Raw genomic sequence first — 23,585 nt, 5'->3', positions numbered from 1 at the left:
ATCCAATATCTCAATAACTACTGGGAATATTCTCATGAAACAAAAAGCACAATAGTCCTGGGAATATTCTTGATGAACATTACTTCAAATCTAAAATGATATGAGTTAAACTTTCAGGGTTATTGAATATTTTATGTAAAAGAATCCAACTTTAGTGTGTACAGACTTTAAAGTCTAAAATCTCTAAGACTGCCGAGAATATTCTCATGGAACAAAAATGAGAATATTCCTGGGAATCTTCTTGACAAATGTTGCTTTAAGTCCAAAATGATATGAGCAAAAATTTCTAAAATAGTTGAATATCTCAAAAACTACTGGGAATATTCTCATGAGACAAAAAGAAGAAGATTCTTGGGAATATTCTTGACAAATGTTCCTTTAGGTCTAAAATGATATGAGCAAAAGTTTTCGAGATATTAAATATTTTTATTAAAAAGGTCCAAGTATGAGTGTGTACTGGCTTTAAGGTTAAATATCTCAAAAAGTACTGGGAATATTCTCATGAAACAAAAAGGAGAATATTTCTGGAAATATTCTTAACAAATGTTGCTTTAAGTTTAAAATGATATTGGCAAAAATTTCTAAAATATTAATTATTTTGTGTAAAAGTGTCCAGGTATATATGTGTATTGACTTTCAAATTGAATATCTCAAAAGCTACTGGGAATATTCTCATAAAACAAAAAGGAGAAGATTTCTGGAAATACTCTTAATAAATTTTGCTTTAGGTCTTAAATGATATGAGCAAAAGTTTTCGAGATATTGAATATTTTTATTAAAAAGGTCTAAGTATGAGTGTGTACTGGCTTTAAAGTTGAATATCCCAAAAAGTACTGGGAATATTCTCACGAAACAAAAAGGAGAATATTCCTGGGAATATTCTTGACAAATGTTGCTTTAGGTTTAAAATGATATGAGCAAAAATTTCTGAAATAATAATTATTTCATGTTAAAGTGTGCAAGTATAGGAGTGTGCTGACTTTAAAATTCAATATTTCAAAAACTACTGGGAATATTCTCATGAGACAAAAAGGAGAAGATTCTTGGGAATATTCTTGACAAATGTTCTTTTAGGTTTAAAATGATATGAGTAAAAGTTTTCGAGATATAAAATATTTTTATTAAAAAAGTCCAAGTATGAGTATGTACTGACTTTAAAGTTCAATATTTCAAAAACTACCGGGAATATTCTCATGAAATAAAAAGGAGAAGATTCCTGGGAATATTCTTAATAAATATTGCTTTAAGTCCAAATTGATATGAGCAAAAATTTCTAAAATATTAATTATTTTGTGAAAAAGTGTCCAAGTATAAGTGTGTCCTGACTTTAAAATTCAATATTTTCAAAACTACTGGGAATATTCTCATGAGACAAAAAGGAGAAGATTCTTGGGAATATTCTTGACAAATGTTCCTTTAGGTTTAAAATTATATGAGCAAAAGTTTTCGAGATATAAAATATTTTTATTAAAAAGGTCAAAAGAAGACAAAAAGTAGGTGTGTACTGGCTTCAAAGTCCTATATTTCAAAAACTACTGGGAATATTGTCATCAAACAAAAAGGAGAAGATTCTTAGAAATATTCTTGAAAAATGTTGCTCTAGGTCTAAAATGATATGAGCAAAAGTTTCCAAGATATTAAATATTTTTAGTCAAAATGTTCAAGTATAGGTGTGTACTGACTTTAAAACCCAATATCTCAAAAACTACTGGGAATATTCTCATGAAATAAAAAGGAGAAGATTCTTGGGAATATTCTTTATGAACATTACTTCAAGTCTAAAATGATATGAGTAAAACTTTCAGGGTTATTGAATATTTTATGTAAAAGAATCCAAGTTTAGTGTGTACAGACTTTAAAGTCTAAAATCTCTAAGACTACCGGGAATATTCTCACGGAACAAAAAGGAGAATATTCCTGGGAATCTTCTTTACAAATGTTGCTTTAGGTTTAAAATGATATGAGCAAAAATTTCTGAAGTATTAATTATTTCGTGTAAAAGTGTGCAAGTATAAGAGTGTCCTGACTTTAAAATTCAATATTTTCAAAACTACTGGGAATATTCTTATGAGACAAAAAGGAGAAGATTCCCGGGAATATTTTTGACAAATGTTCTTTTAGGTCTAAAATGATATGAGCAAAAGTTTTCAAGATATTAAATATTTTTATTAAAAAGGTCCAAGCATGAGTGTGTACTGGCTTTAAAGTTGAATATCTCAAAAAGTACTGGGAATATTCTCATAAAACAAAAAGGAGAAGATTCCTGGAAATGTTCTTAATAAATTTTGTTTTGGGTCTAAAATGATATGAGTAAAAGTTTTCGAGATATGAAATATTTTTAGTAAAACGGTCCAAGTATAGGTGTGTACCGACTTTAAAGTCCAATATCTTAAAAACTACTGGAAATATCCTCATCGAATAAAAATGAGAATATTCCTTGGAATATTCTTCATAAATTTTGCCTTTAGTTTCAAACGATATGAGCAAAAATTTCTAAACTATTAATTATTTCGTGTAAAAGTGTCCAAGTATAAGAGTGTGCTGACTTTAAAATTCAATATTTCAAAAACTATTGGGAATATTCTCATGAATCAAAAAGGAGAATATTCCTGGGAATGTTCTTAAGATATATTGCTTTGGTTCTAAAATGATCTTAGCAAAAGTTTCAGAGATATTAAATATTTTGGGTAAAAGTGTCTAAGTATATATGTGTACTGACTTTAAAATTCAATATTTCAAAAACTATTGCGAATATTCTTATGAAACCAAAAGGAAAATATTCCTGGGAATATTTCTTACGAATGTTGCTTTAGGTTTAAAATGATATGAGCAAAAGTTTTCGAGATATTAAATATTTTTATTAAAATGGTCCAAGTATGAGTGTGTACTGACTTTAAAGTTAAATATCTCAAAAAGTACTGGGAATATTCTCATGAATCAAAAAGGAGAATATTCCTGGAAATGTTCTTAAGATATATTTCTTTGGATTCAAAATGATTTTAGTAAAAGTGTCAGAGATATTAAATATTTTGGGTAAAAGTGTCCTAGTAGAATTATTTACCCACTTCAAAGTCCAATATCTCAAAAACTACTGGGAATATTCTCATCAAACAAAAAGGAGAAGATTCCTGGCAATATTCTTGATGAACATTACTTCAAGTCTAAAATAATATGAGTAAAACTTTCAAGGTTATTCAATATTTTATGTAAAAGAATCTAAGTGTGGTGTGTACTGACTTTAAAGTCTAAAATCTCTAAGACTACCGGGAATATTCTTATGAGACAAAAAGGAGAAGATTCTTGGGAATATTCTTGACAAATGTTCCTTTAGGTCTAAAATGATATGAGCAAAAGTTTTTGAGATATTAACAATTTTTTTTAAAAAGGTCCAAGTATGAGTGTGTATTGGCTTTAAAGTTGAATATCTCAAAAAGTACTGGGAATATTCTCATGAAACAAAAAGGAGAATATTCCTGGGAATCTTCTTGACAAATGTTGTTTTAGGTTTAAAATGATATGAGCAAAAATTTCTGAAATATTAATTATTTCGTGTAAAAGTGTGTAAGTATAAGAGTGTGCTGACTTTAAAACTCAATATTTCAAAAACTACTGGGAATATTCTCATGAGACAAAAAGGAGAAGATTCTTGGGAATATTTTTGACAAATGTTTCATAGGTCTAAAATGATATGAGCAAAAGTTTTTGAGATATTAAATATTTTTATTAAAAAGGTCCAAGTATGAGTGTGTACTGGCTTTAAAGTTGAATATCTCAAAAAGTATTGGGAATATTCGGATGAAATAAAAAGGAGAATATTCCTGGGAATCTTCTTGACAAATGTTGCTTTAGGTTTAAAATGATATGAGCAAAAATTTCTGAAATATTAATTATTTCGTGTAAAAGTGTGCAAGTATATGAGTGTGCTGACTTTAAAATTCAATATTTCAAAAACTACTGGGAATATTCTTATGAATTAAAAAGGAAAATATTCCTGGAAATGTTCTAGAGATATATTACTTTGGATCCAAAATGATTTTAGTAAAAGTGTCAGAGATATTAAATATTTTGGGTAAAAGTGTCCAAGTAGAAGTATTTACCCACTTCAAAGTCCAATATTTCAAAAACTACTGGGAATATTCTCATGAGGCAAAAAGGAGAAGATTCTTGGGAATATTCTTGACAAATGTTCTTTTAGGTTTAAAATGATATGAGTAAAAGTTTTCGAGATATAAAATATTTTTATTAAAAAAGTCCAAGTATGAGTGTGTACTGACTTTAAAGTTCAATATTTCAAAAACTACCGGGAATATTCTCATGAAATAAAAAGGAGAAGATTCCTGGGAATATTCTTAATAAATATTGCTTTAAGTCCAAATTGATATGAGCAAAAATTTCTAAAATATTAATTATTTTGTGAAAAAGTGTCCAAGTATAAGTGTGTCCTGACTTTAAAATTCAATATTTTCAAAACTACTGGGAATATTCTTGACAAATGTTCCTTTAGGTCTAAAATTATATGAGCAAAAGTTTTCGAGATATAAAATATTTTTATTAAAAAGGTCAAAAGAAGACAAAAAGTAGGTGTGTACTGGTTTCAAAGTCCTATATCTCAAAAACTACTGGGAATATTGTCATTAAACAAAAAGGAGAAGATTCCTAGAAATATTCTTGAAAAATGTTGCTCTAGGTCTAAAATGATATGAGCAAAAGTTTCCAAGATATTAAATATTTTTAGTCAAAATGTTCAAGTATAAGTGTGTACTGACTTTAAAACCCAATATCTCAAAAACTACTGGGAATATTCTCATGAAATAAAAAGGAGAAGATTCTTGGGAATATTCTTGATGAACATTACTTCAAGTCTAAAATGATATGAGTAAAACTTTCAGAGTTATTGAATATTTTATGTAAAAGAATCCAACTTTAGTGTGAACTGACTTTAAAATTTAATATTTCAAAAACTAGTGGGAATATGCTTATGAATTAAAAAGAAGAATATTCCTGGAAATGTTCTAGAGATATATTGCTTTGGATCCAAAATGATTTTAGCAAAAGTGTCAGAGATATTAAATATTTTGGGTAAAAGTGTCCTAGTAAAAGTATTTACCCACTTCAAAGTCCAATATCTCAAAAACTACTGGGAATATTCTCATGAAACAAAAAGGAGAAGATTCCTGGGAATATTTCTTACGAATGTTGCTTTAGGTCTAAAATGATATGAGCAAAAGTTTTCGAGATATAAAATATTTTTATTAAAAAGGTCAAAAGAAGACAAAAAGTATAGGTGTGTACTGTCTTTAGAGTCCTATATTTCAAAAACTACTGGGAATATTCTCATGAAATAAAAAGGAGACTATTTCTGGGAATATTCTTGACGAATGTTGCTTTAGGTCCAAATTGATATGAGCAAAAATTGCTAAAATATTAATTATTTTGTGTAAAAGTGTGCTGACTTTCAATAATTCAAAATATAATGAAAATTCAATATTTCAAAAACTACTTGGAATATTCTTATGAATCAAAAAGGAGAATATTCCTGGAAATGTTCTTGAGATATATTGCTTTGGATCCAAAATGATCTTAGCAAAAGTGTCAGAGATATTAAATATTTTGGGTAAAAGTGTCCAAGTAGAAGTATTTACCCATTTCAAAGTCCAATATCTCAAAAACTACTATGAATATTTCCATAAAACAAAAAGAAGATTATTCTTAGAAATATTCTTGACCGCGTTACTTTAGGTCCAAATGATCTGAATAAAACTTTCAGAGATATTAAATGTTTTATGAAAAAATATCCAAGTACTTATAAAATATTTGAAGGTAATAATGTCAAATGAAAATTTAAGAATATGTGTAGGGTGGAGGGGAGAAGTAAAGTACAAAAACTGATCCGAACTCATCAAAAATTAAAAAAAAAAAACAAAAAACAAAAGAATGTCTTGGGTGTTCTCCCGCATAACGCACAAATTCCTCCGCGCAGTTCTTTGTTCCTCAGCAGCATACATACATACCATCATCGTCAGCATCCCATAAAACAAAACCGTGATGTCGTTGCTGTTGTTTTCTCTTTTTATCTCACACCTGACTCCTTGGGTGTTCCTTGTACTCGATCGTATCAAGTGCCATTTGTTAACTCCGGGGTTTTACAAAACGACACACGGATTTTTCGGTCTTTTTTATTTTTTTATATAGTATACTTAAGCCGGAAATAAGGGCATATTTATTAGAGATTTTTATTTATAGGGGTTAACTTATTATTGTTTAACTGTTTGAAACACATTTCATTGGGTGTTCGTCCAGGTATAATCATGGTGGTGACCCTTTCAAGTGGTTCTTCCCTATAAGGGTTGTTTGATTTATTTTTCAGATTTTCGTTTGTTTTCTAAAGGTGTGTTTACATGTAAAAAGTCAAATATAGAAAACAAAAAAATGGGACATCAGTGTTTGTTTGCAATTTCTAGGAAGCCACCCAAGAAGAAAGAACACATTAATTAAATTGCACATGTATGTATGTAGTAGGTAAGTAAGTACATAGAAGGGAATAATATAAAGCCTGATATGAATCTTTTGTCGTTTGGTGTGTTCTATACCAGTTTGCAGAAATGCTGAATAACCTCATAACTTAAGTAGCCGAGGCTCATTTGAATTATTATGAGGCGAGGAATTTTATAAAATTGTACTTACCGGTCTCTATCTGACGAATCTAGCGTGTCGGTCCTTGCCCGTTTGGCCTAAAACAAAGAGACAAAACGTTAAGTCATTTGTTTTTTCAACAATTAAAAAATTGAGAATCATTTTTTGGTGGTCAATCTACCTGAGTGCTCAATATGGTCAAAATATTATCATATTATCATATTGTTCACTTATTTATTATACTACAAAAAAAGACAAACGATATTGACCGCGGTTAAATGGTCCTGACAATAAGACTAAACTAAGGTGGCTTAAAATTGACCAAAAGAATGAATGGTTACACTCGTATACTTAAACATATTGTACTAAAGTAGATGCAAGAAAACAAAAGCTAAACAGATCTACTTAACTGTACCTAATTACTCTTATAATTGTTTCAGTTATTCCTGGCCCTCTTGACTGATAAATGTATCTACGGTAATAGATTAAAGAAAACGTAAATGCCTGACGGTTGAAACTAATAAATTAAGCGTCGAAAAGCAAAATATGGTCCTAAACCGCCCATTCTTCATAATTTTAATGTCGTCCACATGTGAATTTTTTTTTAATGAATTAGTTGTGGCTGCAAGGTTGGCGTTTTGTCGAGGCCTTTTTTGGATTGATTTATGTCCTCTTATGGTTTCGTTCTTTTGTTATTTTTTTTGTTGAAATTTAAATTTAAATTTTAAAACAATCGAAAAATTGAGCCCGTAAGAGAAAAATTGTGAAATTGACCTTCAAATGTTTTATTTAACATTTTTAGAATATTTCGTCCCCCAAAGCACGAAGTGACGTAAATCTCATTTTTGGAAAATTTCAGTTAGGTAGGCCAACCAATAATAATTTTATATTGGGCTCCTTCACCTCACGAAGTGTCGTATCTGAATTCTTAACCGTTATCACGATACTAGAACCATTAAATATAACGTATCTGCCACATTTTATTTACCAGAAATCACGAACAGTCGTACTATGTAATTTTTATTTCAGATACGTCAGTTCGTATTTTGCTGTAGTTTGAATCCTTGTGATTTGTTATGGTGTATCTGCAACATTGGGAATTTACGCAGCAACCTAACCTCAAAAACAATTCATTATTTATTTACAGATTGTATTTTGTATAGTGAGCGGTGTATCAATATCTGTGTCTACCAACTATAATATTTTGTTGTAGTGTTGTAAGAAATTAAATTTAAATACGTAGTTTAATAGAAATTAGCATTTGATAGATCGTACGGTTTGGTTCATTTTTCGTATTTCATGAAACGTGAAAAAGTGTAAGTTGCATGGTGCATTGGTGCAAAAAAGTATTAATTTTTAAACAATTATAATTCAATTTCAATTTTCAAATTTCAATTACAAATATGCTTTATTGTTTGAACAAAATATTGTTATAAACAAAGCTTCACCCAATCCTAAAGAGACAGAGTTACAAGGTTAAAATTATATTTAAAAATATAAGTTACAATGACGAATCAAAGATAAACAGTTAAAATTTACACTTTTTTTTTTTTTCTTTTTGAATTAATAAAATCAACTATATCTAACTTTTCTTAACTAAGTACAGTTCAACATTTAGGGATAAAAAAAGAAAAACATTTAAAACAAACAGGTTAGGAAAAGAGCTAGGTCTCCCTTAATTAATTAAAATCTGATTGTCGTCGAACTATTCAGCCACAGAGTAATAAGCTCGACCACTCAGAAATCTCCTCAAGAGAAACTTAAATTTGATGAGAGATTTTGCCCCTCTAGTGTCCTCTGGTAGGTGGTTAAAGATTTTTATATTTTCATAAAAAATTGATCTCTTTACCAAGGCAGATGTTGGAATGGGAAGTCGCAAATTATTCCGCTGGCGGGTGACATACCGTGGATTCTGTAGGACAAACCTGTATTGATGGGAGAAAATAAGGCATGCCACCTCCTGTATGTATAGGCAGTAGATTGTAAGAATGCCCTCCCTGATAAAATATGGTCGGCATGATTCCCTAGGGCACGTTTCTGTAGAACAAACAACATCTGTAGAAGATAGTTGCTTGCACTACCCGAAAAGCAGACACCATACCTAAGATGAGACTCAATCAAGGAAAAGTACACGGCTCTCCCAATCCCCATGCCAAGCTCCCGACAGACCACCCTAACAGCAAAACAACCCGCAGAAACCCTATTGCCGTATATGATCCTCAAACTTAAGTTCCTTGTCAATCACCAGACCCAAAAACTTATTGTTAGAATAAGGCGGGACAGGGCAGTTAGCAATAAGAATATTATCAAGACTACGGTTACTTGTAAAACAAATTAGTTTGGTCTTCTTTGGATTTAATGATAGTAAATTTGCCGTGAACCGCTCATATATAAGTTGAAGATCAGCCAACATGGCTATTCTCAAAGAGTCGGTATCATACCCATGCCAGAGAACGGCGGTGTCGTCAGCAAAGAGCGTGAATTTTCCCTGGATATTAAGTCGGACGAGGTCATTAATCAATCAATCAATCAATCAATCGGATATATTACATATAAGCTTTTACAAAGTATGTGTAATAAAATCCAATAATTATAATCTATCTCAGTACATTTTAAGGTGCACCTAGGTAACCAAATACCTGTATGTGCAAAAAAATCAAAAACAATTTTATAAAAATAAATATTTAAACAAAATATGTCCCATCCACTAATTATTGCAAAGTTTCCATTTAACACCCAATAAATAATTAAACATTAGAAAACAAAAATCCTTCACGATCATGTATGAATGCCTAAAGCTATGAAATATGAAAATTAATTAACAGTAAGTAGTTTTTTAAATACATGTAAATGATCATAAATGTAATCCCCAGATATTTTACAAAATTTTTTGACAGCTTTTGTATGTCTAATATATGGTGGTAATAAGTTGTACAGTTTGGGTGCGTGGTAAAAAATTGATTTTAATTTCATAGTAGTGGCAACAGTTGGAATTGATAAGTGTCTATTTACATTTAATCTAGTCTGATACTGATGATTAACAAAGTTCTTAAATTTATTTGACTTGTGAATATATATACAGAGCGACCAACAGTATAATGTGCGTACATCAAAAATATTTCTGGAATAAAGTAATGCAGTAGAAAATCTTTTGTTTTTTTTGAAAATAACTTTTAAAATGTAGTTTTGGGTTACATTTAAAGAAGTCAATGTGTTTTGGTATATCCCACCCCAAAGAATTAGACCATATCTTAGTAGTGATTCCACAATTGCTTTATAAATCGAAATCAAAAGTTGTTTATTTAATATTTCCCTGAGCACATAAAACTTGTATATTAGTTTTCGAATATTTTTTGATAGTCTAAGGATGTGGTGGTCCCACTTTAAGTGTTTGTCAATATAAATTCCAAGATATTTTGTAGAGTGAACTTCATGAAGTTTATCCATAAGACTATCTATGTAAATACTATTAAATGATGGACGGTTTGCAGCTGTGAGGGAAAATGCTATATAAATAGTTTTAGTGATATTTAATGATAATTTAAATGAGTCTAGCCAGTGTTTTATTTTCTTTATACCGTTTATAGCATGTTCCTTCACCAAATCCCATGTTTCCCCATAGAAAGTTACTGCTGTGTCGTCAGCATAAGAGATAGTACTACCGTTTTGTATTGACATATTGGTTAAGGAATTTCCATATGCTACAAATAAAATTGGACCCAGAACAGTCCCCTGAGGGATGCCCATTTTAATTTGAAGGGGTTCACTTATAGTATTTTCAACTTTGACGGATTGCTCTCGATCCATCAAATAATCATCAAAAACGTCTAACACGGTTCCCCTTATCCCATAGGATTCTAGGACTTGGAGCAATTTGTTATGAGGGACCGTGTCAAATGCCTTGGCTAGGTCTAGGAAGACCGTAAGACACTTTCTGCCACCGTCCAAATGGTCTGTTATTTACTCACAAAGCACACAAACTGCATCGGTTGTGCTGAGGCCACTCTGGAAACCAAATTGGTTCTTAGAAATTATATTGTTTTGATTAAAAAATTCTACCAGGCGGTCTTTAAGGCATTTCTCAAAGACTTTAGAAAAAATGTTCATTATACTTATGGGTCTATAATTATTTATATTTGATTTATCACCTGCCTTGTGAATAGGTTTTACTATGGCTTGTTTAAATTTTTTTGGGACCTTTGCAGTTTGAAAAATTAAATTTATAATGTGTGCGAGAGGGAAAGAAATATAGATATGAATATGTTTTATAATATCGGTTGTAATACCATCAATTCCGGGTGCAGAGGAATTTTTTAAAGAAGCAATTTGTTTGATAATTTCATTCTTATTAGTAGGTCTTAGAAACATTGAAGCCTGTGTGGACGGTTTTATTTGCAGGGAATCTGGAGGATTTTTAATTTTATTATACATATTGTAACCGACATAACAAAATATTTGTTGCAAAAATTTGCCATATCCAACTTATTATTAAAACTAGAATTATTGTTAGTTACGTTAAACTGAAAATCTTGGTTACTGTTTGAATCTGTTACTTCATTTATTATCTTATATATTTTTTTTAGGTCAGTACCACTAGACTCGATTTTGGCTTTGTAATAATCCTGTTTACATTTCTTGATTAACGTGCACAAGGTATTACGGTAACTATTAAAGGCAGTTTTGTTTTCTAAATTGTTATGAATTAGTAGTGTTTTTTTCATTTTGTCCCTCTTTTTGATACTATTAATTATACCAATTGTGATCCATGGTTTTATTTTTTTATACTTATTTTGACATAATTTTTGGGTTTTTGAATGATTTAATGCTTGTGTAATAGTACTGTATAAAATTTCCAATGCTAGTTCTGGATCATCATTGTTAAAAATGCAGGTTTTTTAACCAATTTTTCAATAACCTTTGAAAGTGTGGACAGAAGGGATATTGGTCTAAAGTTTGATGGTTCAGCGAGGCTGCCCGTCTTATGAATTGCGATAACCTTAGCAGATTTTAGGCAAGCGGGAAAGGTGCCCATAACCCATGATGCATTTATAGCTTCAACAAGGACACTCAGAGAGATGTCCGGCATGTTCAGGAGTATTTTGGCAGATAGGCCATCCTCCTCGGCTGAGTTTTTGTTTTTTATAGAAGTTAATACCTCGTCAAGCTCAACCAAGTCTGTAGGTATAAAGAAAAATGATCCTTGAATACTGGTGCTTGATAAATAAGTAAGTGGATCTATTGTTGGGAAACCCAAATCTTTATGGATTTTATCAGCAATTCCAATAAAAAAGTCATTTATATGACTAGCAGAACATTCAGGGACTGCCATGGAATAATTGCTGTATGATTGACGGATATCATTAACAATCTTCCAGCATTCTTTAGACTTGTTTGTGGCCTTATTTAGGTAATTTGAGTAGAAGAATCTTTTGGCGATTTTTATTAGTCGCCGATACAAAGACCTATAAGAGTTAAAATATTGATGAAAAGCCGGGCAATTCGTGAACTTTCTTAATGTGTAAAGGGATCTCAAATTTCTACATGAAGTTTTAAGTCCCCTAGTTAACCATGACTTCTTGTTCTTTTTTGGTCTAATTTTTACCATGGGAAAAGAGATGTCAAAGAGGTTTATTAATTTCCGGTGGAAACACGACAATGGATCCGTCGAATTCAACACGCTTTCCTTTCAGGTTTAAAGTGATCTGAGCAAAAGTTTCAGATATATTGATTTTTTTAGAAATCAACGTATCAAGTATAGGTATTCACTCCCTTCAAAGACCAATATTTCAAAAATTACTTAGAATATTCTCATAAAACAAAGAGCAGAATATTTCTTAGAATATTCCTTACAAATGTTACTTTAGGTTTAAAAAGATCTAAACTAAATTTGCAGAGATATGAAATGTTTTATAAAATAATGTCTAAGTGTTAATTTCAAAGTCCAGGATTAATTTTCAATTTATTAAGTTGAAAGTCCAATATCTCAAAAACTACTGGGAATATCCTGATGAAACAAAAAGCATAATATTCACTGGAATATTTTCTCTAAACGTAATATGAAAATCAAAAACTATTTGAATAAAAGTCTTAAAGATAATGGACTTTTAATGTCTATAGATAGAAACAGAATCAAAGTTTTACAAAATTTTGCCAATTTTATTGGTATATTATTTTAACCTTTTGTTTTTCTATATTTTTCTAGAGCATTTTTCGAGAACCCCTAAAAGCCGTTTTGTAAATATCTAATCACCTTAATATGCAGAAATGTTATAATTATTGAAGAAGATAATGTACTATAATTTGTTATACATTTTAATATTTTCTGGGTGTTTTCTTTGGATTTGTTATTCTATTTATTATTGTTAATTTATTTAATGCTTGTTTATACCTATTTATAGGTTCTGTTAATAAGATATTCAAATATTACCCTTGTTACCAGTGTGTAAACCACTGATTAAAGAATTTTAATTATTATTTTTGAAAGTGAAGTAATATTCTGATTAATAAATTATTTAAACAAAAAGTAACTATATACTGTATATGAAACTTAAGTTAAATATTTCTTGAAAAGTTTAGACTGTGCTCAACAACAAAATCATATACGGTATGAGTGTCACAGTCTAGCTACAATAAAATAAAACATGGAAACAAACTACTATAGATAGAATATCTTTATGGACTTCCTAAGGCACTACAAAAAGCACAGTCTAACATCGATAACTTACTTTAGGTTCGCACATCTTGTCGATCATGGTGCACCTCGACCCCGGACCGTTTAAATAATTGCAGGGCATTAATGTCACCATTTTCTTAGGATCCGAACACTATAAAAAAAATTTCCGGCACACTAGGTCCATTTTTGCGGTAACATCGCGCGATTTATACCTAAACGTAAACACAGACGCAAAAAAAAACACTTGAATATCGTGCGACAGGTAAATAATAAACCTTCTCCCTTTTTTTTAATTTATAAAAATTAATATTAAAATTATTGTGTCATTCAACACCGAAGTTTGAACTGTAACAGGAGAACTAACAGAGTTATTTGAAGACCGAGGTAAAGGAGATACTGGAATCGTGGGGGCCGTCGGAATCGGAGTGGGGGAGAGGTAGACGGGCGCGCCACCTGGTGTTAATTGAGTAAATTCGAGACGGACCAATGGCGTGCACGGTGGGTTGGGTCGTTGGGTTGGGTCAAAGCAGTTGAAGTTGACGTTGAAGAGAAAGGAGAGTGCGATTGTCGGTTCGGTGTTTCCTGTTTTAGTTGCAACGGATTGTTTGTTGTATTCGGAGGCGACGTGGGAGGATATGCTGTTTTGGGTTTTATTAAGAAAAAAAAAACTGTGCACCTTAATTTTAAATATATGCTTAGGCTAGTTTTATAGATTTTCTTAAAAACATGATTTTTTTTTCTTAGAACATTAAGGCTAGAACTAGTAAACAACGATTTTGTTTAAGTTAAATGGAGGCAAGGGGGTGTTTTGTTTACAAACATATTCATCGATTCTCTTTTGTCAAGTTTACATGCATTTTCACAAAGAAAATTTTCAGCTATATATCAACACATATAATAATGTTAATTTATCATATTGATGTTAAATTTTGGATTAAAAATAAAAAGTAGAAATAGATTTATATGTTATTCTAAGGGCAAAAATAACATCTTCAAAGCATAAAAAATTATTAACATTCTTATTCCTAAAACAGCTTCTAAAAAAGTTGAAATGGCAACACCGCAAGCAAAACCTAATGCCATGTTGCGAAATGTCATCTTGACAAACGGCTTTCTGTTTACATTCGCCATTTGTGAAATTCTGTGTTTTTTTATTAGATAAGTACCTTTACTCTAATGAACTACGTTAAAAAACGCAAAAAGTCGAGTTCATAAACAATAATATTGTTTATAATTTAAAGTATAATCTATTATTAATAAATATTTATCATGTAAATATTTTTTGACGACGCCACTGGTAAAGATTACTTGTGTCTATGGAATCAAGCGGCGTTGCCTTTTTCCCTAATATCGGGACGTTATCTACATTTATTTAACTTTGAACGTTTTCTTCCTTATAGAGTATCTTATCATATTTTATGAAAAAAAAATGCTTCATATTTTATTAAAGCGGAATAGCCTGTCAAAACAAGTAACAAATTTTTAAGGCTGCATTCACAAGTTGTGTGGATTGTTATTTCAACAATAATCTTATAGTAACATGTAAAAATAGACGAGGGAAACCTAAAACTATGAAAGTTTAAATTACACATTTTTTTATTTAAGAATAAATACAAAACAAGTACAGAAATAGGTTGCGCCGCCACAATCCAGCGGTCCCGGTGAATGGCTGAAATTCAATATTATTTCCATACCTTAAACACGAGAATTTCTTCATGTACTGATATCCGTTTGATTTTAGACTCAATCCAAGAATTTTGAATTTTTTTTTCCCAAGCTTAACCGCTCGATAAACCCACGTTTCCTTATAAATAACTAAACTTAAAGAAAAATTAATTTAACCCTTGTAGTTGACCCTTTGAACCCTTATGGCGGTTTTTGTACATTTTTTCCCATAATACAATATTTCGTTTTCAGGTATCCCATACCTATGTATACGTATAAAAATTATAATATGTGACCCCTTTTCTTTATGTTAAAGGGTTTCAAGAAATTTGTGATTTTGCCTTTAAATTAGTATAAAAAGGGTTTACTTTATAATTATTTATTTATTGTCGGAACCCTTTTATGTGGGAAAAAAAACTGTTTAAAAAGGGTTAATAATAACATGCAGGTGATCGAGATTTCGGAATTGAACGTTGCAATTTCAATACCTATTTTATATAAACATTTGTCATTATAGATTGAATCACATTTTAACAGATGACAATTATTGTTAATTAATTTTTGTTGGAACTATCAACAATCGAGGTAACAGAAACATTTATTATGAAAATTATCGTAGCAATCGCGATTGTAATAGTACACGATATTTAATAAAGAATTAAATATAGGTTCTTTGTATTATACTTTTATAATATATATATACTATTTATATACTTTTCAAATTTAATTTTTTTCCCATAGAATTTGATTGAATTATAAATATTAATATACAGGGTGTTCGGCCATTTTTTGATTTTGAAAATTAATTGTGCGCACCCTGTATGTGATAGATAAACCAAAACACGAAAATGAATTCTCAAAGTCGCCCATGGCCGCGTCTCCATGGCAACGGAAACGGCGATTTTCGCCGAAAAAAGACCCTTTTTATAATCGAAATTTAACTACTAAAACCTATTGGAATCGGTACAGAATTGATGTTAAACTATTCCTAAGGCTTTAAACTATTTTTCCATGTACAAATCATAAGGTAAAAAACTTTTTTTATACCCGAAATCATCGTCTGAAAATGGTTGATTTTGACGTCTACGCGCGATTTTAATGACGACTTTTACGGCGGTTTTGACAACATGGCGTCAACGTGAATGAATCGCCTCGGACTTGCTTCCTAATTTCATTGATAAAATGCTTAAAATAGCTCAGAACTTCCTGAAATTGGTACGGAATTATTCAAGAGACTCTGGAGAATCTAAATATAAGCATATCTTTTACCAAATCGTCTTCTTTTAGCCGTGATAATTCGGCAATGTTTTGACGTTTTAGCATTTTTCGTGTATTATTATAATAATATTCATGTGACACAGTGGTCTATACAAGGCATTTTGCTAGACAAAAATTACAATACAGTGGGTCCTAATGGGGATTTAATGGGTATTATTATTTTATGTGGTAATTTTTTTTTTTTAACTTTTTTAGTATTTGCCCGATTTGAATGAAATTAGGTATTTGGGTTTAGTTTAGGTATTAGGGTATAATTATTAATTTTTTGAAAAATTATTAATGTTTGAAATATTGAGTTTTGGAGTTACGTGACAATCAAAACTTTTTTTCTATGGGTCTGATTTAATTGAAGTATGGTATTCGAGGTTCATTTAGGAAAAAATTATTGATTTTTAGCAAATTTTTGAAGTATTGGCTTTTAAAGTCACGTGACAATTAAAACTTTATTCCTATGGGTCTGATTTCAATAAAACTCGGTATTATTATAAGTGCTGCAGTCATATTCAATATTAAAGCATACTTAAATTCGAGCGGAGCTCTTATCACATCCTGGTTCTGTGAAGCATGATACCCCAAGAACCGTAGACTAGAAGCTTGTAAGACATATAACGCGGTGAGTAGCGTTGTCGGAGCAACTGCTCAACAATCTTCAATGGATATTTTGGCTTGAATTGAATTTAAACAAATTTCTACTGATTAAAATTAAGGAAAATTTCTACTGGTTCCAACTGATCAAAGAACGAGCTCTGTTTGTACTTGTTAAAATTATCAGAATCACCTTTTTTAAAGCATGGATTTATATGGGCAATTTTTAAATTTTCTCGAAAAGTAGTTTCAGTAATATACTTAATGCAACAATCATATAAACGTGCTTATATAAACTATACATATAATTGTTATTATATTTCTCGTAAATAAAAAAAAGTTTTTTTTTTAAATATAAAATAAACTATTATAGTAATGTAAACACCATGTTTAACTTAATTGAAACATTTAGTTCTGCAGCTACCTCCTGCCATAATTTCTCAACTTTGTCGCGATCTCGATAGCCTTTGTTTTGTAATCCCATAGTGGAATACGCACTCGGACTACATTTATTAATTTTTCTGCATTCATACCACACAAAATACGCACAAATATAACTAGACAATAACTAGCAGCGCGAGGACCCAAGCGATTAAAATCAATCTTGCTTGAAAATCAAACAGACGCGCGAGATCGCGTTGCATCGCATCGCATCTTAAAGCAGCAACAAGCGCACTGTTTGAACGCTTGCTTTTGATTTTAGAGGTTTGTATTAATCGCATAGCATCGCTTATCGCTTAACCGCGTCCCGTGTGCACGTACACTAAATGACAACGTCTGTCTCAACTTTTTGACCAATCAATTCTCGTTGTTGCCAGAAGATCTGCAATTGGAATTGCGACAAAACGTGTTTTTGCAGTTTGATGGTTGCCCTGCACATTTTGCTATTGCTGTGCAAAAGCACAATAATGCGGTTTTTCAACAGCGGTGGATTGGAAGAGGAAGTCTCTTTCCTTGGTCTCCACGGTCACCAGATTTAACTTGTCTTGATATTTATTTCAACCTACGATGAGAGAAGATATGTAAAACCGGATTCGCAATGCAATAATTAGGAATAGACCCAGAGCTAGAATTGAAGCTGCAGTTTGGTCGACCCATATGAGCGGTTTCAAGAATGTTTGTACGGAGGCGTTAAAAACCTCTTTCTTTTAAATCGGTCCATTTCAGAGCCACAAATTAATATAAAAGAAAATTTTTTATTCTTTGGCCTAAGTTTTAGGTTAAGAATAAGATACACTAAACTTGAATGATTCTTTATCACATCACCCTCAATAGTTACAAATAATATAACATCTATGATCTAAGTATAATAAAATTCAATATATTTTTTTAATATAATTAATAGACTACGTCAAATAAAATTTAAAAAACAAACGACGAAAGTAAAAAAAAAAGACGATCAGAAACAGTCGTAAGTTTATATAAAAGTGACTCTATCAGAATTGAAAATCAGACAATTAATAAAAGCGAGTGTAGAGTCGCGTGTGTGGCCATATTAAACCATCTTATAAAAATTTAACTGACACCTAAACCTGGGGGTTATCGTCGTCAAACCATCTCGCCCGATACCTCCTTATAAATTATCATTTAAATAAACGAAATTACTGATGCGTACGCTTGTCATTGGAAAAAGGTTCTAGATACATAATATATTAATATGATTTTTATGGTAAATGGATCTATTTATATGTATAGCGTTTTGTTCTACTCATTAGCACTTTTAAAGAAGCCAGAGAAAAAAAAGACGAAAAACAAAGAGTGTGCGTGTGTGTAGGTCTTCTGGGGCGCCACGCCTGATTGCACCCCCCCGACTCAAATAAGGTTTCCTCGACGTGTATCATTTAACTAAAATATAGGATCCATCTCGACGGGTTCGTCCGATTGTTTTTTACAGTTGGGGTTTCTTCGTTTAAAAAACAAAAGCCACTCAAGGGACCGTCGACACTTCGTTCGGGATAAATCACCAGGGAACAGGAGGGCGATATCGTCAATCATTAGTGAGTGATAATGAAGTTGCGGGTGATTAGTGTCAAACATGAGGGAACATGATAATTTAATAACGATCTTATATACTGGGTGTCCTAGTTCAACTGGTCAAAAATGCTTTTTTGAGTTTATACAGGAAGCATAGGGAATAAATAGTTTGAGAGAGGACACCGATGGTCAAAAGTGCGTTGTTTCTAAAATATTGGGTTGATATAAAAAAAAAATTCCTCCTATATTTAAAACACTTCTCGGAAAAAAAATCTCCGAAACCGAAAGAGTTACAGGGTCGGTTAAATGGAGGCAAAGTTACTCAATTTGGAGCTTAATAAAATGACGTTTAAAAAATTGTAAAATTTTGGAGTTAACCAAAAAAAAACCGGACTTCGTCAAAATCGTTTTTACCTCCTACCGATTTTATTTAAAGAGATATAAAAAAATTAAAAACAGTTTTTCATTGCCACAGATAGAATGTAAAAACGATTTTGACAAATTTCGGTTTTTTGGATAACTCCGGGATTTTAAAATTTTTTAAACGTCATTTTATTAAGCTCCAAATTGCGCAACTTTATTTTTATTTAATCGACCCTGTAACTCTTACGGTTTCCGAAATTCCAATGGTCACCCTCGAATTTGGGACACCCTGTACCTATACTTTGTTTTTATTTCACTGAAACGATATAATAATAATAATAATAGAAATGTGGTTAAAATTGAACCTTGGGTTGATTCCTGTTCACGTGTTCAAAGTGTCGCAATTTCTATATTTTTTTTGTTTTTATTCTACGAGTCGTCGGTTTTGCGGTTTTTGCAGAAAATCGTGGGAAACGGTTCTCCGGTGCGCTCTCAGCCGAACCAAAATGGCTGAATTTTGTTTTTTTTTTTAATTCCTGGTTAAACAAATGAAATTAGAGAGAAAATTTGTAATTTATCGATTGTTCTATAATCTCGACAAATATTGAAGTGGAGCGTGGAAAATAATAGTGAATTCGTGCATCTGCTTCCCCCCTGATGTTCATTGCACATCGTATCGAATTACTCCCATTATTCGGATTCAGATTCGACGACCCTCTTTCTACTCTACCTGTGCCTACTCGCTCACTCTCGTCGTCACTACCAACATCGACGTTGTTCAGTTTGATGCCGGTTTCGATGTTCATTTTTGGCCAAGGACCAATGATGCATTAAAATCGGGACTTTTATAAGTCGGTTTTCTTCGTCGTTATCGTCAAACTATTCAAACTCAAAATTCGTTAGCATTATGAGGCTTAAAGCATAAGCAATCTTCCCGGTAAAGTGTAACTTTGAAAATTAAATGCTGGAAAAATGTTTTTAGGTCGTTAGTCCCTACTAATCATCCCGGTTGTTATCCCGTTTGGCCTATTGTGTGTGTTTTCCGCATTGAAAGGCGTCTCCCGCTGTTTTAATGACGTGCGTATTTTCGTAATGAGGGTGTACCTACCGGTGATTATATGAAGAATTCCGCTCTTTATATCTGTTATCCCTGTACATGATACAGGGTAGTTTAAATGTATGTAGCTTTTAGAATTTTCATTCAATTATTCTTGTCTATGTATATTCTATGACACGCCGAAATAGATGTCTACAATTTATTTATATGAGGACAGTTTGTGTAAGTTTTCCAAATTATAGCTTGTTTGACTATACAGGGTATCTCACGACGAATAGACGCGATCAATATCTCAGAAACTAATTTTTCAAAAATTTTAAAAATTTGGCAACATGGCACAGTCGATGGGAGCCACACAACTAAAATATTTTGACAGTTGTGACGTTTCCGGTTATACCGGAAGTAGGTGTCAACTTCGTTATTTTTAATAGAACACCCTGTGTATTTTTACATTTTTGGCTTTTACGTAAAATTCTAGATATATTTTGTGTATAATGTCCTATACCTAAGTGTAACCGTTTTTGACATATTTTTAATTTCATGGTGAAAAATTATGTTATAAGCCCTAACATAATTACCGATTACTCCCTTTTAGTAACCTTTATTTATTGGTTAATTTCGGTTTTATTTTAAAGGAAGGACCACTTTAAAAGACTATTTTAACATTTGGCTGAAAAAAAGATACAGGGGGATCAAAAACTAGCATTAAAAATTAACATGAAAAAATCATTAAAAGTCAATTTTTTTAAACGGAAACCCACTATTTTTATTATTTTTTCATAAAGATAATTAAAAATAAGATTAACTTTGTATAAGGTTATCTAGTCCAAAAATTGATAGTTTCCGAAATATTGGCAGTTTAAATTTGGCCTAATATTAAAACCCGTATACAAGGATTGTTGATTAGTTGGGCATGTCGGTTGTCATAGTAACCGCTAGAAGCGACAGTAAGATAATGGATTATAACAGAAATGTACACTTTTTAAATAAATAAGACATTAAATTACACTTTTAAGGGCCCCACAGACTACGTTCTTGTACGACATACTTCATGCAAAAACGACGTAAAACGGAAGTGTGTGGTCATTTCGGGCTGTCGTACAAGACCGATCACAAAAAATAACCTTCGTAATGCAATACATACCATACCAAGAGCCGAAATTGAAGCTGCAGTTCTATCTACCCATGAGAGGCTTCAGCAATGCATAGAGCGTGATGGTCAGCATTTCGAGCATTTACGGGGGCATTAAAATCCTTTCTTTTTAAAATCGGTCCTTTATAGGGCCACAACTTACATTGTAAAAGAAATTCGAAATAAATTATTTTGTAGTTTTTATAAATATTAAGGGATTTCCATATAAAATTTTCTTTGGCCTAAATTTTAGGTTAGGATGAAGATATTAAGATGCGGTTTTCGCAAGCATATTTAGGCGTCATTAAGCTATTTTTTTGTATAAAAAAATTTATACCATTGCATTTAAGTTTTTTGAGAAAATTAGTCATTTGTGTCAGAAAGCCGAAAAAAGCCCTCTAGCGGCGAGATGTAAAACTAAAAAAACATGAAATATAATAATTAATATTCGTAGCTTAATAATAGCTCTTTTCAACTAGGCCAAGTTTGATAAAATCGGCTAAGGCGTTTTTAGTATACAGGGTATGTTTTAAGCCAAGTTTTGAACACCCTCCACCACTTTATTTTTAGAGATACAGCAAAACTATTCGAATAAAAAAGGTTCGGATTAGTCTTTACTTTAATAATCAGCTATTTTTTTGTTAGGTTAATTCAGCAAAATTTACAGAAACATCAGTTTTCTAGATTCGAGATTGCAGTTGCGCCCCCTAGTGGCCATTTTAGAAACTTGAAAATATTTTCCAGGTCATTCTCTTGGCCATTTTAGTAATAAATTTTTTTATCGCAAGCTTCTACGATGAATAGTTTCCCAGATACAGTACCTCGCATTCTTATTTGGCCACCCTGTACATGTTAAACGTTCGTGAGGGCTAATAGATGGACGCAAATAAGTGTCATTCTTTTTAATTAAAGGTATTACCAAGTTCAACAATTTAAGGTACGTTTCCTCGTCCATTCGAAGATAATTATACCAATCGCCAGGTTCGATCCTTAACTCCTCCAGTAGATTAATGTGAGATAATGCGTTTTGTTTTAGCAGCATTTGGATCGTGGTCTTCACTTTTTCGCTTGTTTTTTTTTAACGGCCAAAGCTGCTGCTAACAATTGCACTCGATTCATCATACAAGTATGTTCAAAGATATATGGGTCAATGTCGTCTTAAATGGAGGTAATAAATTGTTAATTTGTACTGTCTATGTTCCCCCTCACGCATCTTCGAATAACTATAAACATTTCATGTCAAAAATAGAGTCTGTACTAAGTAACAAAATTAATGAGAAAGTTTTATTGCTAGGTGATTTTAACTTGCCTAATTTATCCTGGTCGCGTAATAACAAACTAAATTCTGATAACGCCACTGACCCATGTAGCAAATGCTTTACTGATTTTTACTTCCTTAATGGTTTAAAACAATTTAATTATATTTTGAATTCAAGGAATAGAATTTTAGATTTAGTTGTAGGTACTAATTCTTTAATAACCGAGGTACTTAAATGTAATTACCCATTAGTGCCTGAGGACAGTCATCATATGTCGTTGGAGGTAAATATTAAGTTAAATTATGAAAAAAAAGTCGTGTGTAATTCTTATCAAAAGGTAAATTTCATTATGGCAAATTATGCAGTTATTAATGAGAAAATTCGTTGTCTTCAGTGGAAGGATTTATTTTTATTTCGTGATGTAGATAACAACATCGAATGTTTTTACGCAGAACTAAGTAATATTGTGAATTCTGAAATATCAAAAATAAAAATTAAAAAGCGCCAATATCCTTTATGGTTTTCTAAGCACGCTATTAATTTAATAAAGAATAAAGTGCAGGTGCACAGAGACTGGAAAAAATACAAGCTACAGTCTGACTACGATATTTTCTCAAATTTACGTAAAACTATAAAACTAAATATTAGTAAAGACTATAAAGTTTACATTACTAAAACAGAGGAAAATATTAAGCATGACACAAAGTACTTTTGGTCGTTTATTAATAATTAAAGGAATACAAAAAATTTGCCGTTAAAAATGACCTTTAATGATCAATATGCTACGAATAACTCTGACATTTGTGGACTTTTCACAAAGTTTTTTAGCAGTGTTTTTGAACCATCTAATACTCCATCATTAATTGATGTTGTCCAATCAAAAGAATGTTTTACTGTTGATCATGTTCAAGAAGACGATATTAGAGAAGCATTATGCTCTATGAATCCCAAAAAGGGTCCTGGGCC

At 31.4% G+C, this 23,585-nt stretch overlaps 1 protein-coding gene across 1 annotated transcript in view; it reads right to left on the bottom strand.

Moving 5' to 3' along the window:
* The window catches only part of LOC126733921 (eyes absent homolog 2), a 92,327-nt gene extending 78,650 nt beyond the window's left edge, over window positions 1-13,677 (bottom strand). The window contains exons 1-2 of the mRNA XM_050437388.1: window positions 13,359-13,677; window positions 6,685-6,731 (exon numbers count right to left, since the gene is read on the bottom strand). Of these exons, the coding sequence (XP_050293345.1) occupies window positions 6,685-6,731; window positions 13,359-13,439 (128 nt within the window). The 5' untranslated portion in view covers window positions 13,440-13,677. The remainder of the gene's footprint in view (window positions 1-6,684; window positions 6,732-13,358) is intronic.
* Window positions 13,678-23,585: the final 9,908 nt, after the last annotated feature.

Source organism: Anthonomus grandis, chromosome 3 (genome assembly GCF_022605725.1).
Source record: "Anthonomus grandis grandis chromosome 3, icAntGran1.3, whole genome shotgun sequence".
In the NCBI taxonomy this organism is placed as follows: Eukaryota; Metazoa; Arthropoda; class Insecta; order Coleoptera; family Curculionidae; genus Anthonomus; species Anthonomus grandis.
Note: the sequence above shows the minus strand (reverse complement) of the source record. Positions and strands in the feature narration are given on the sequence as shown.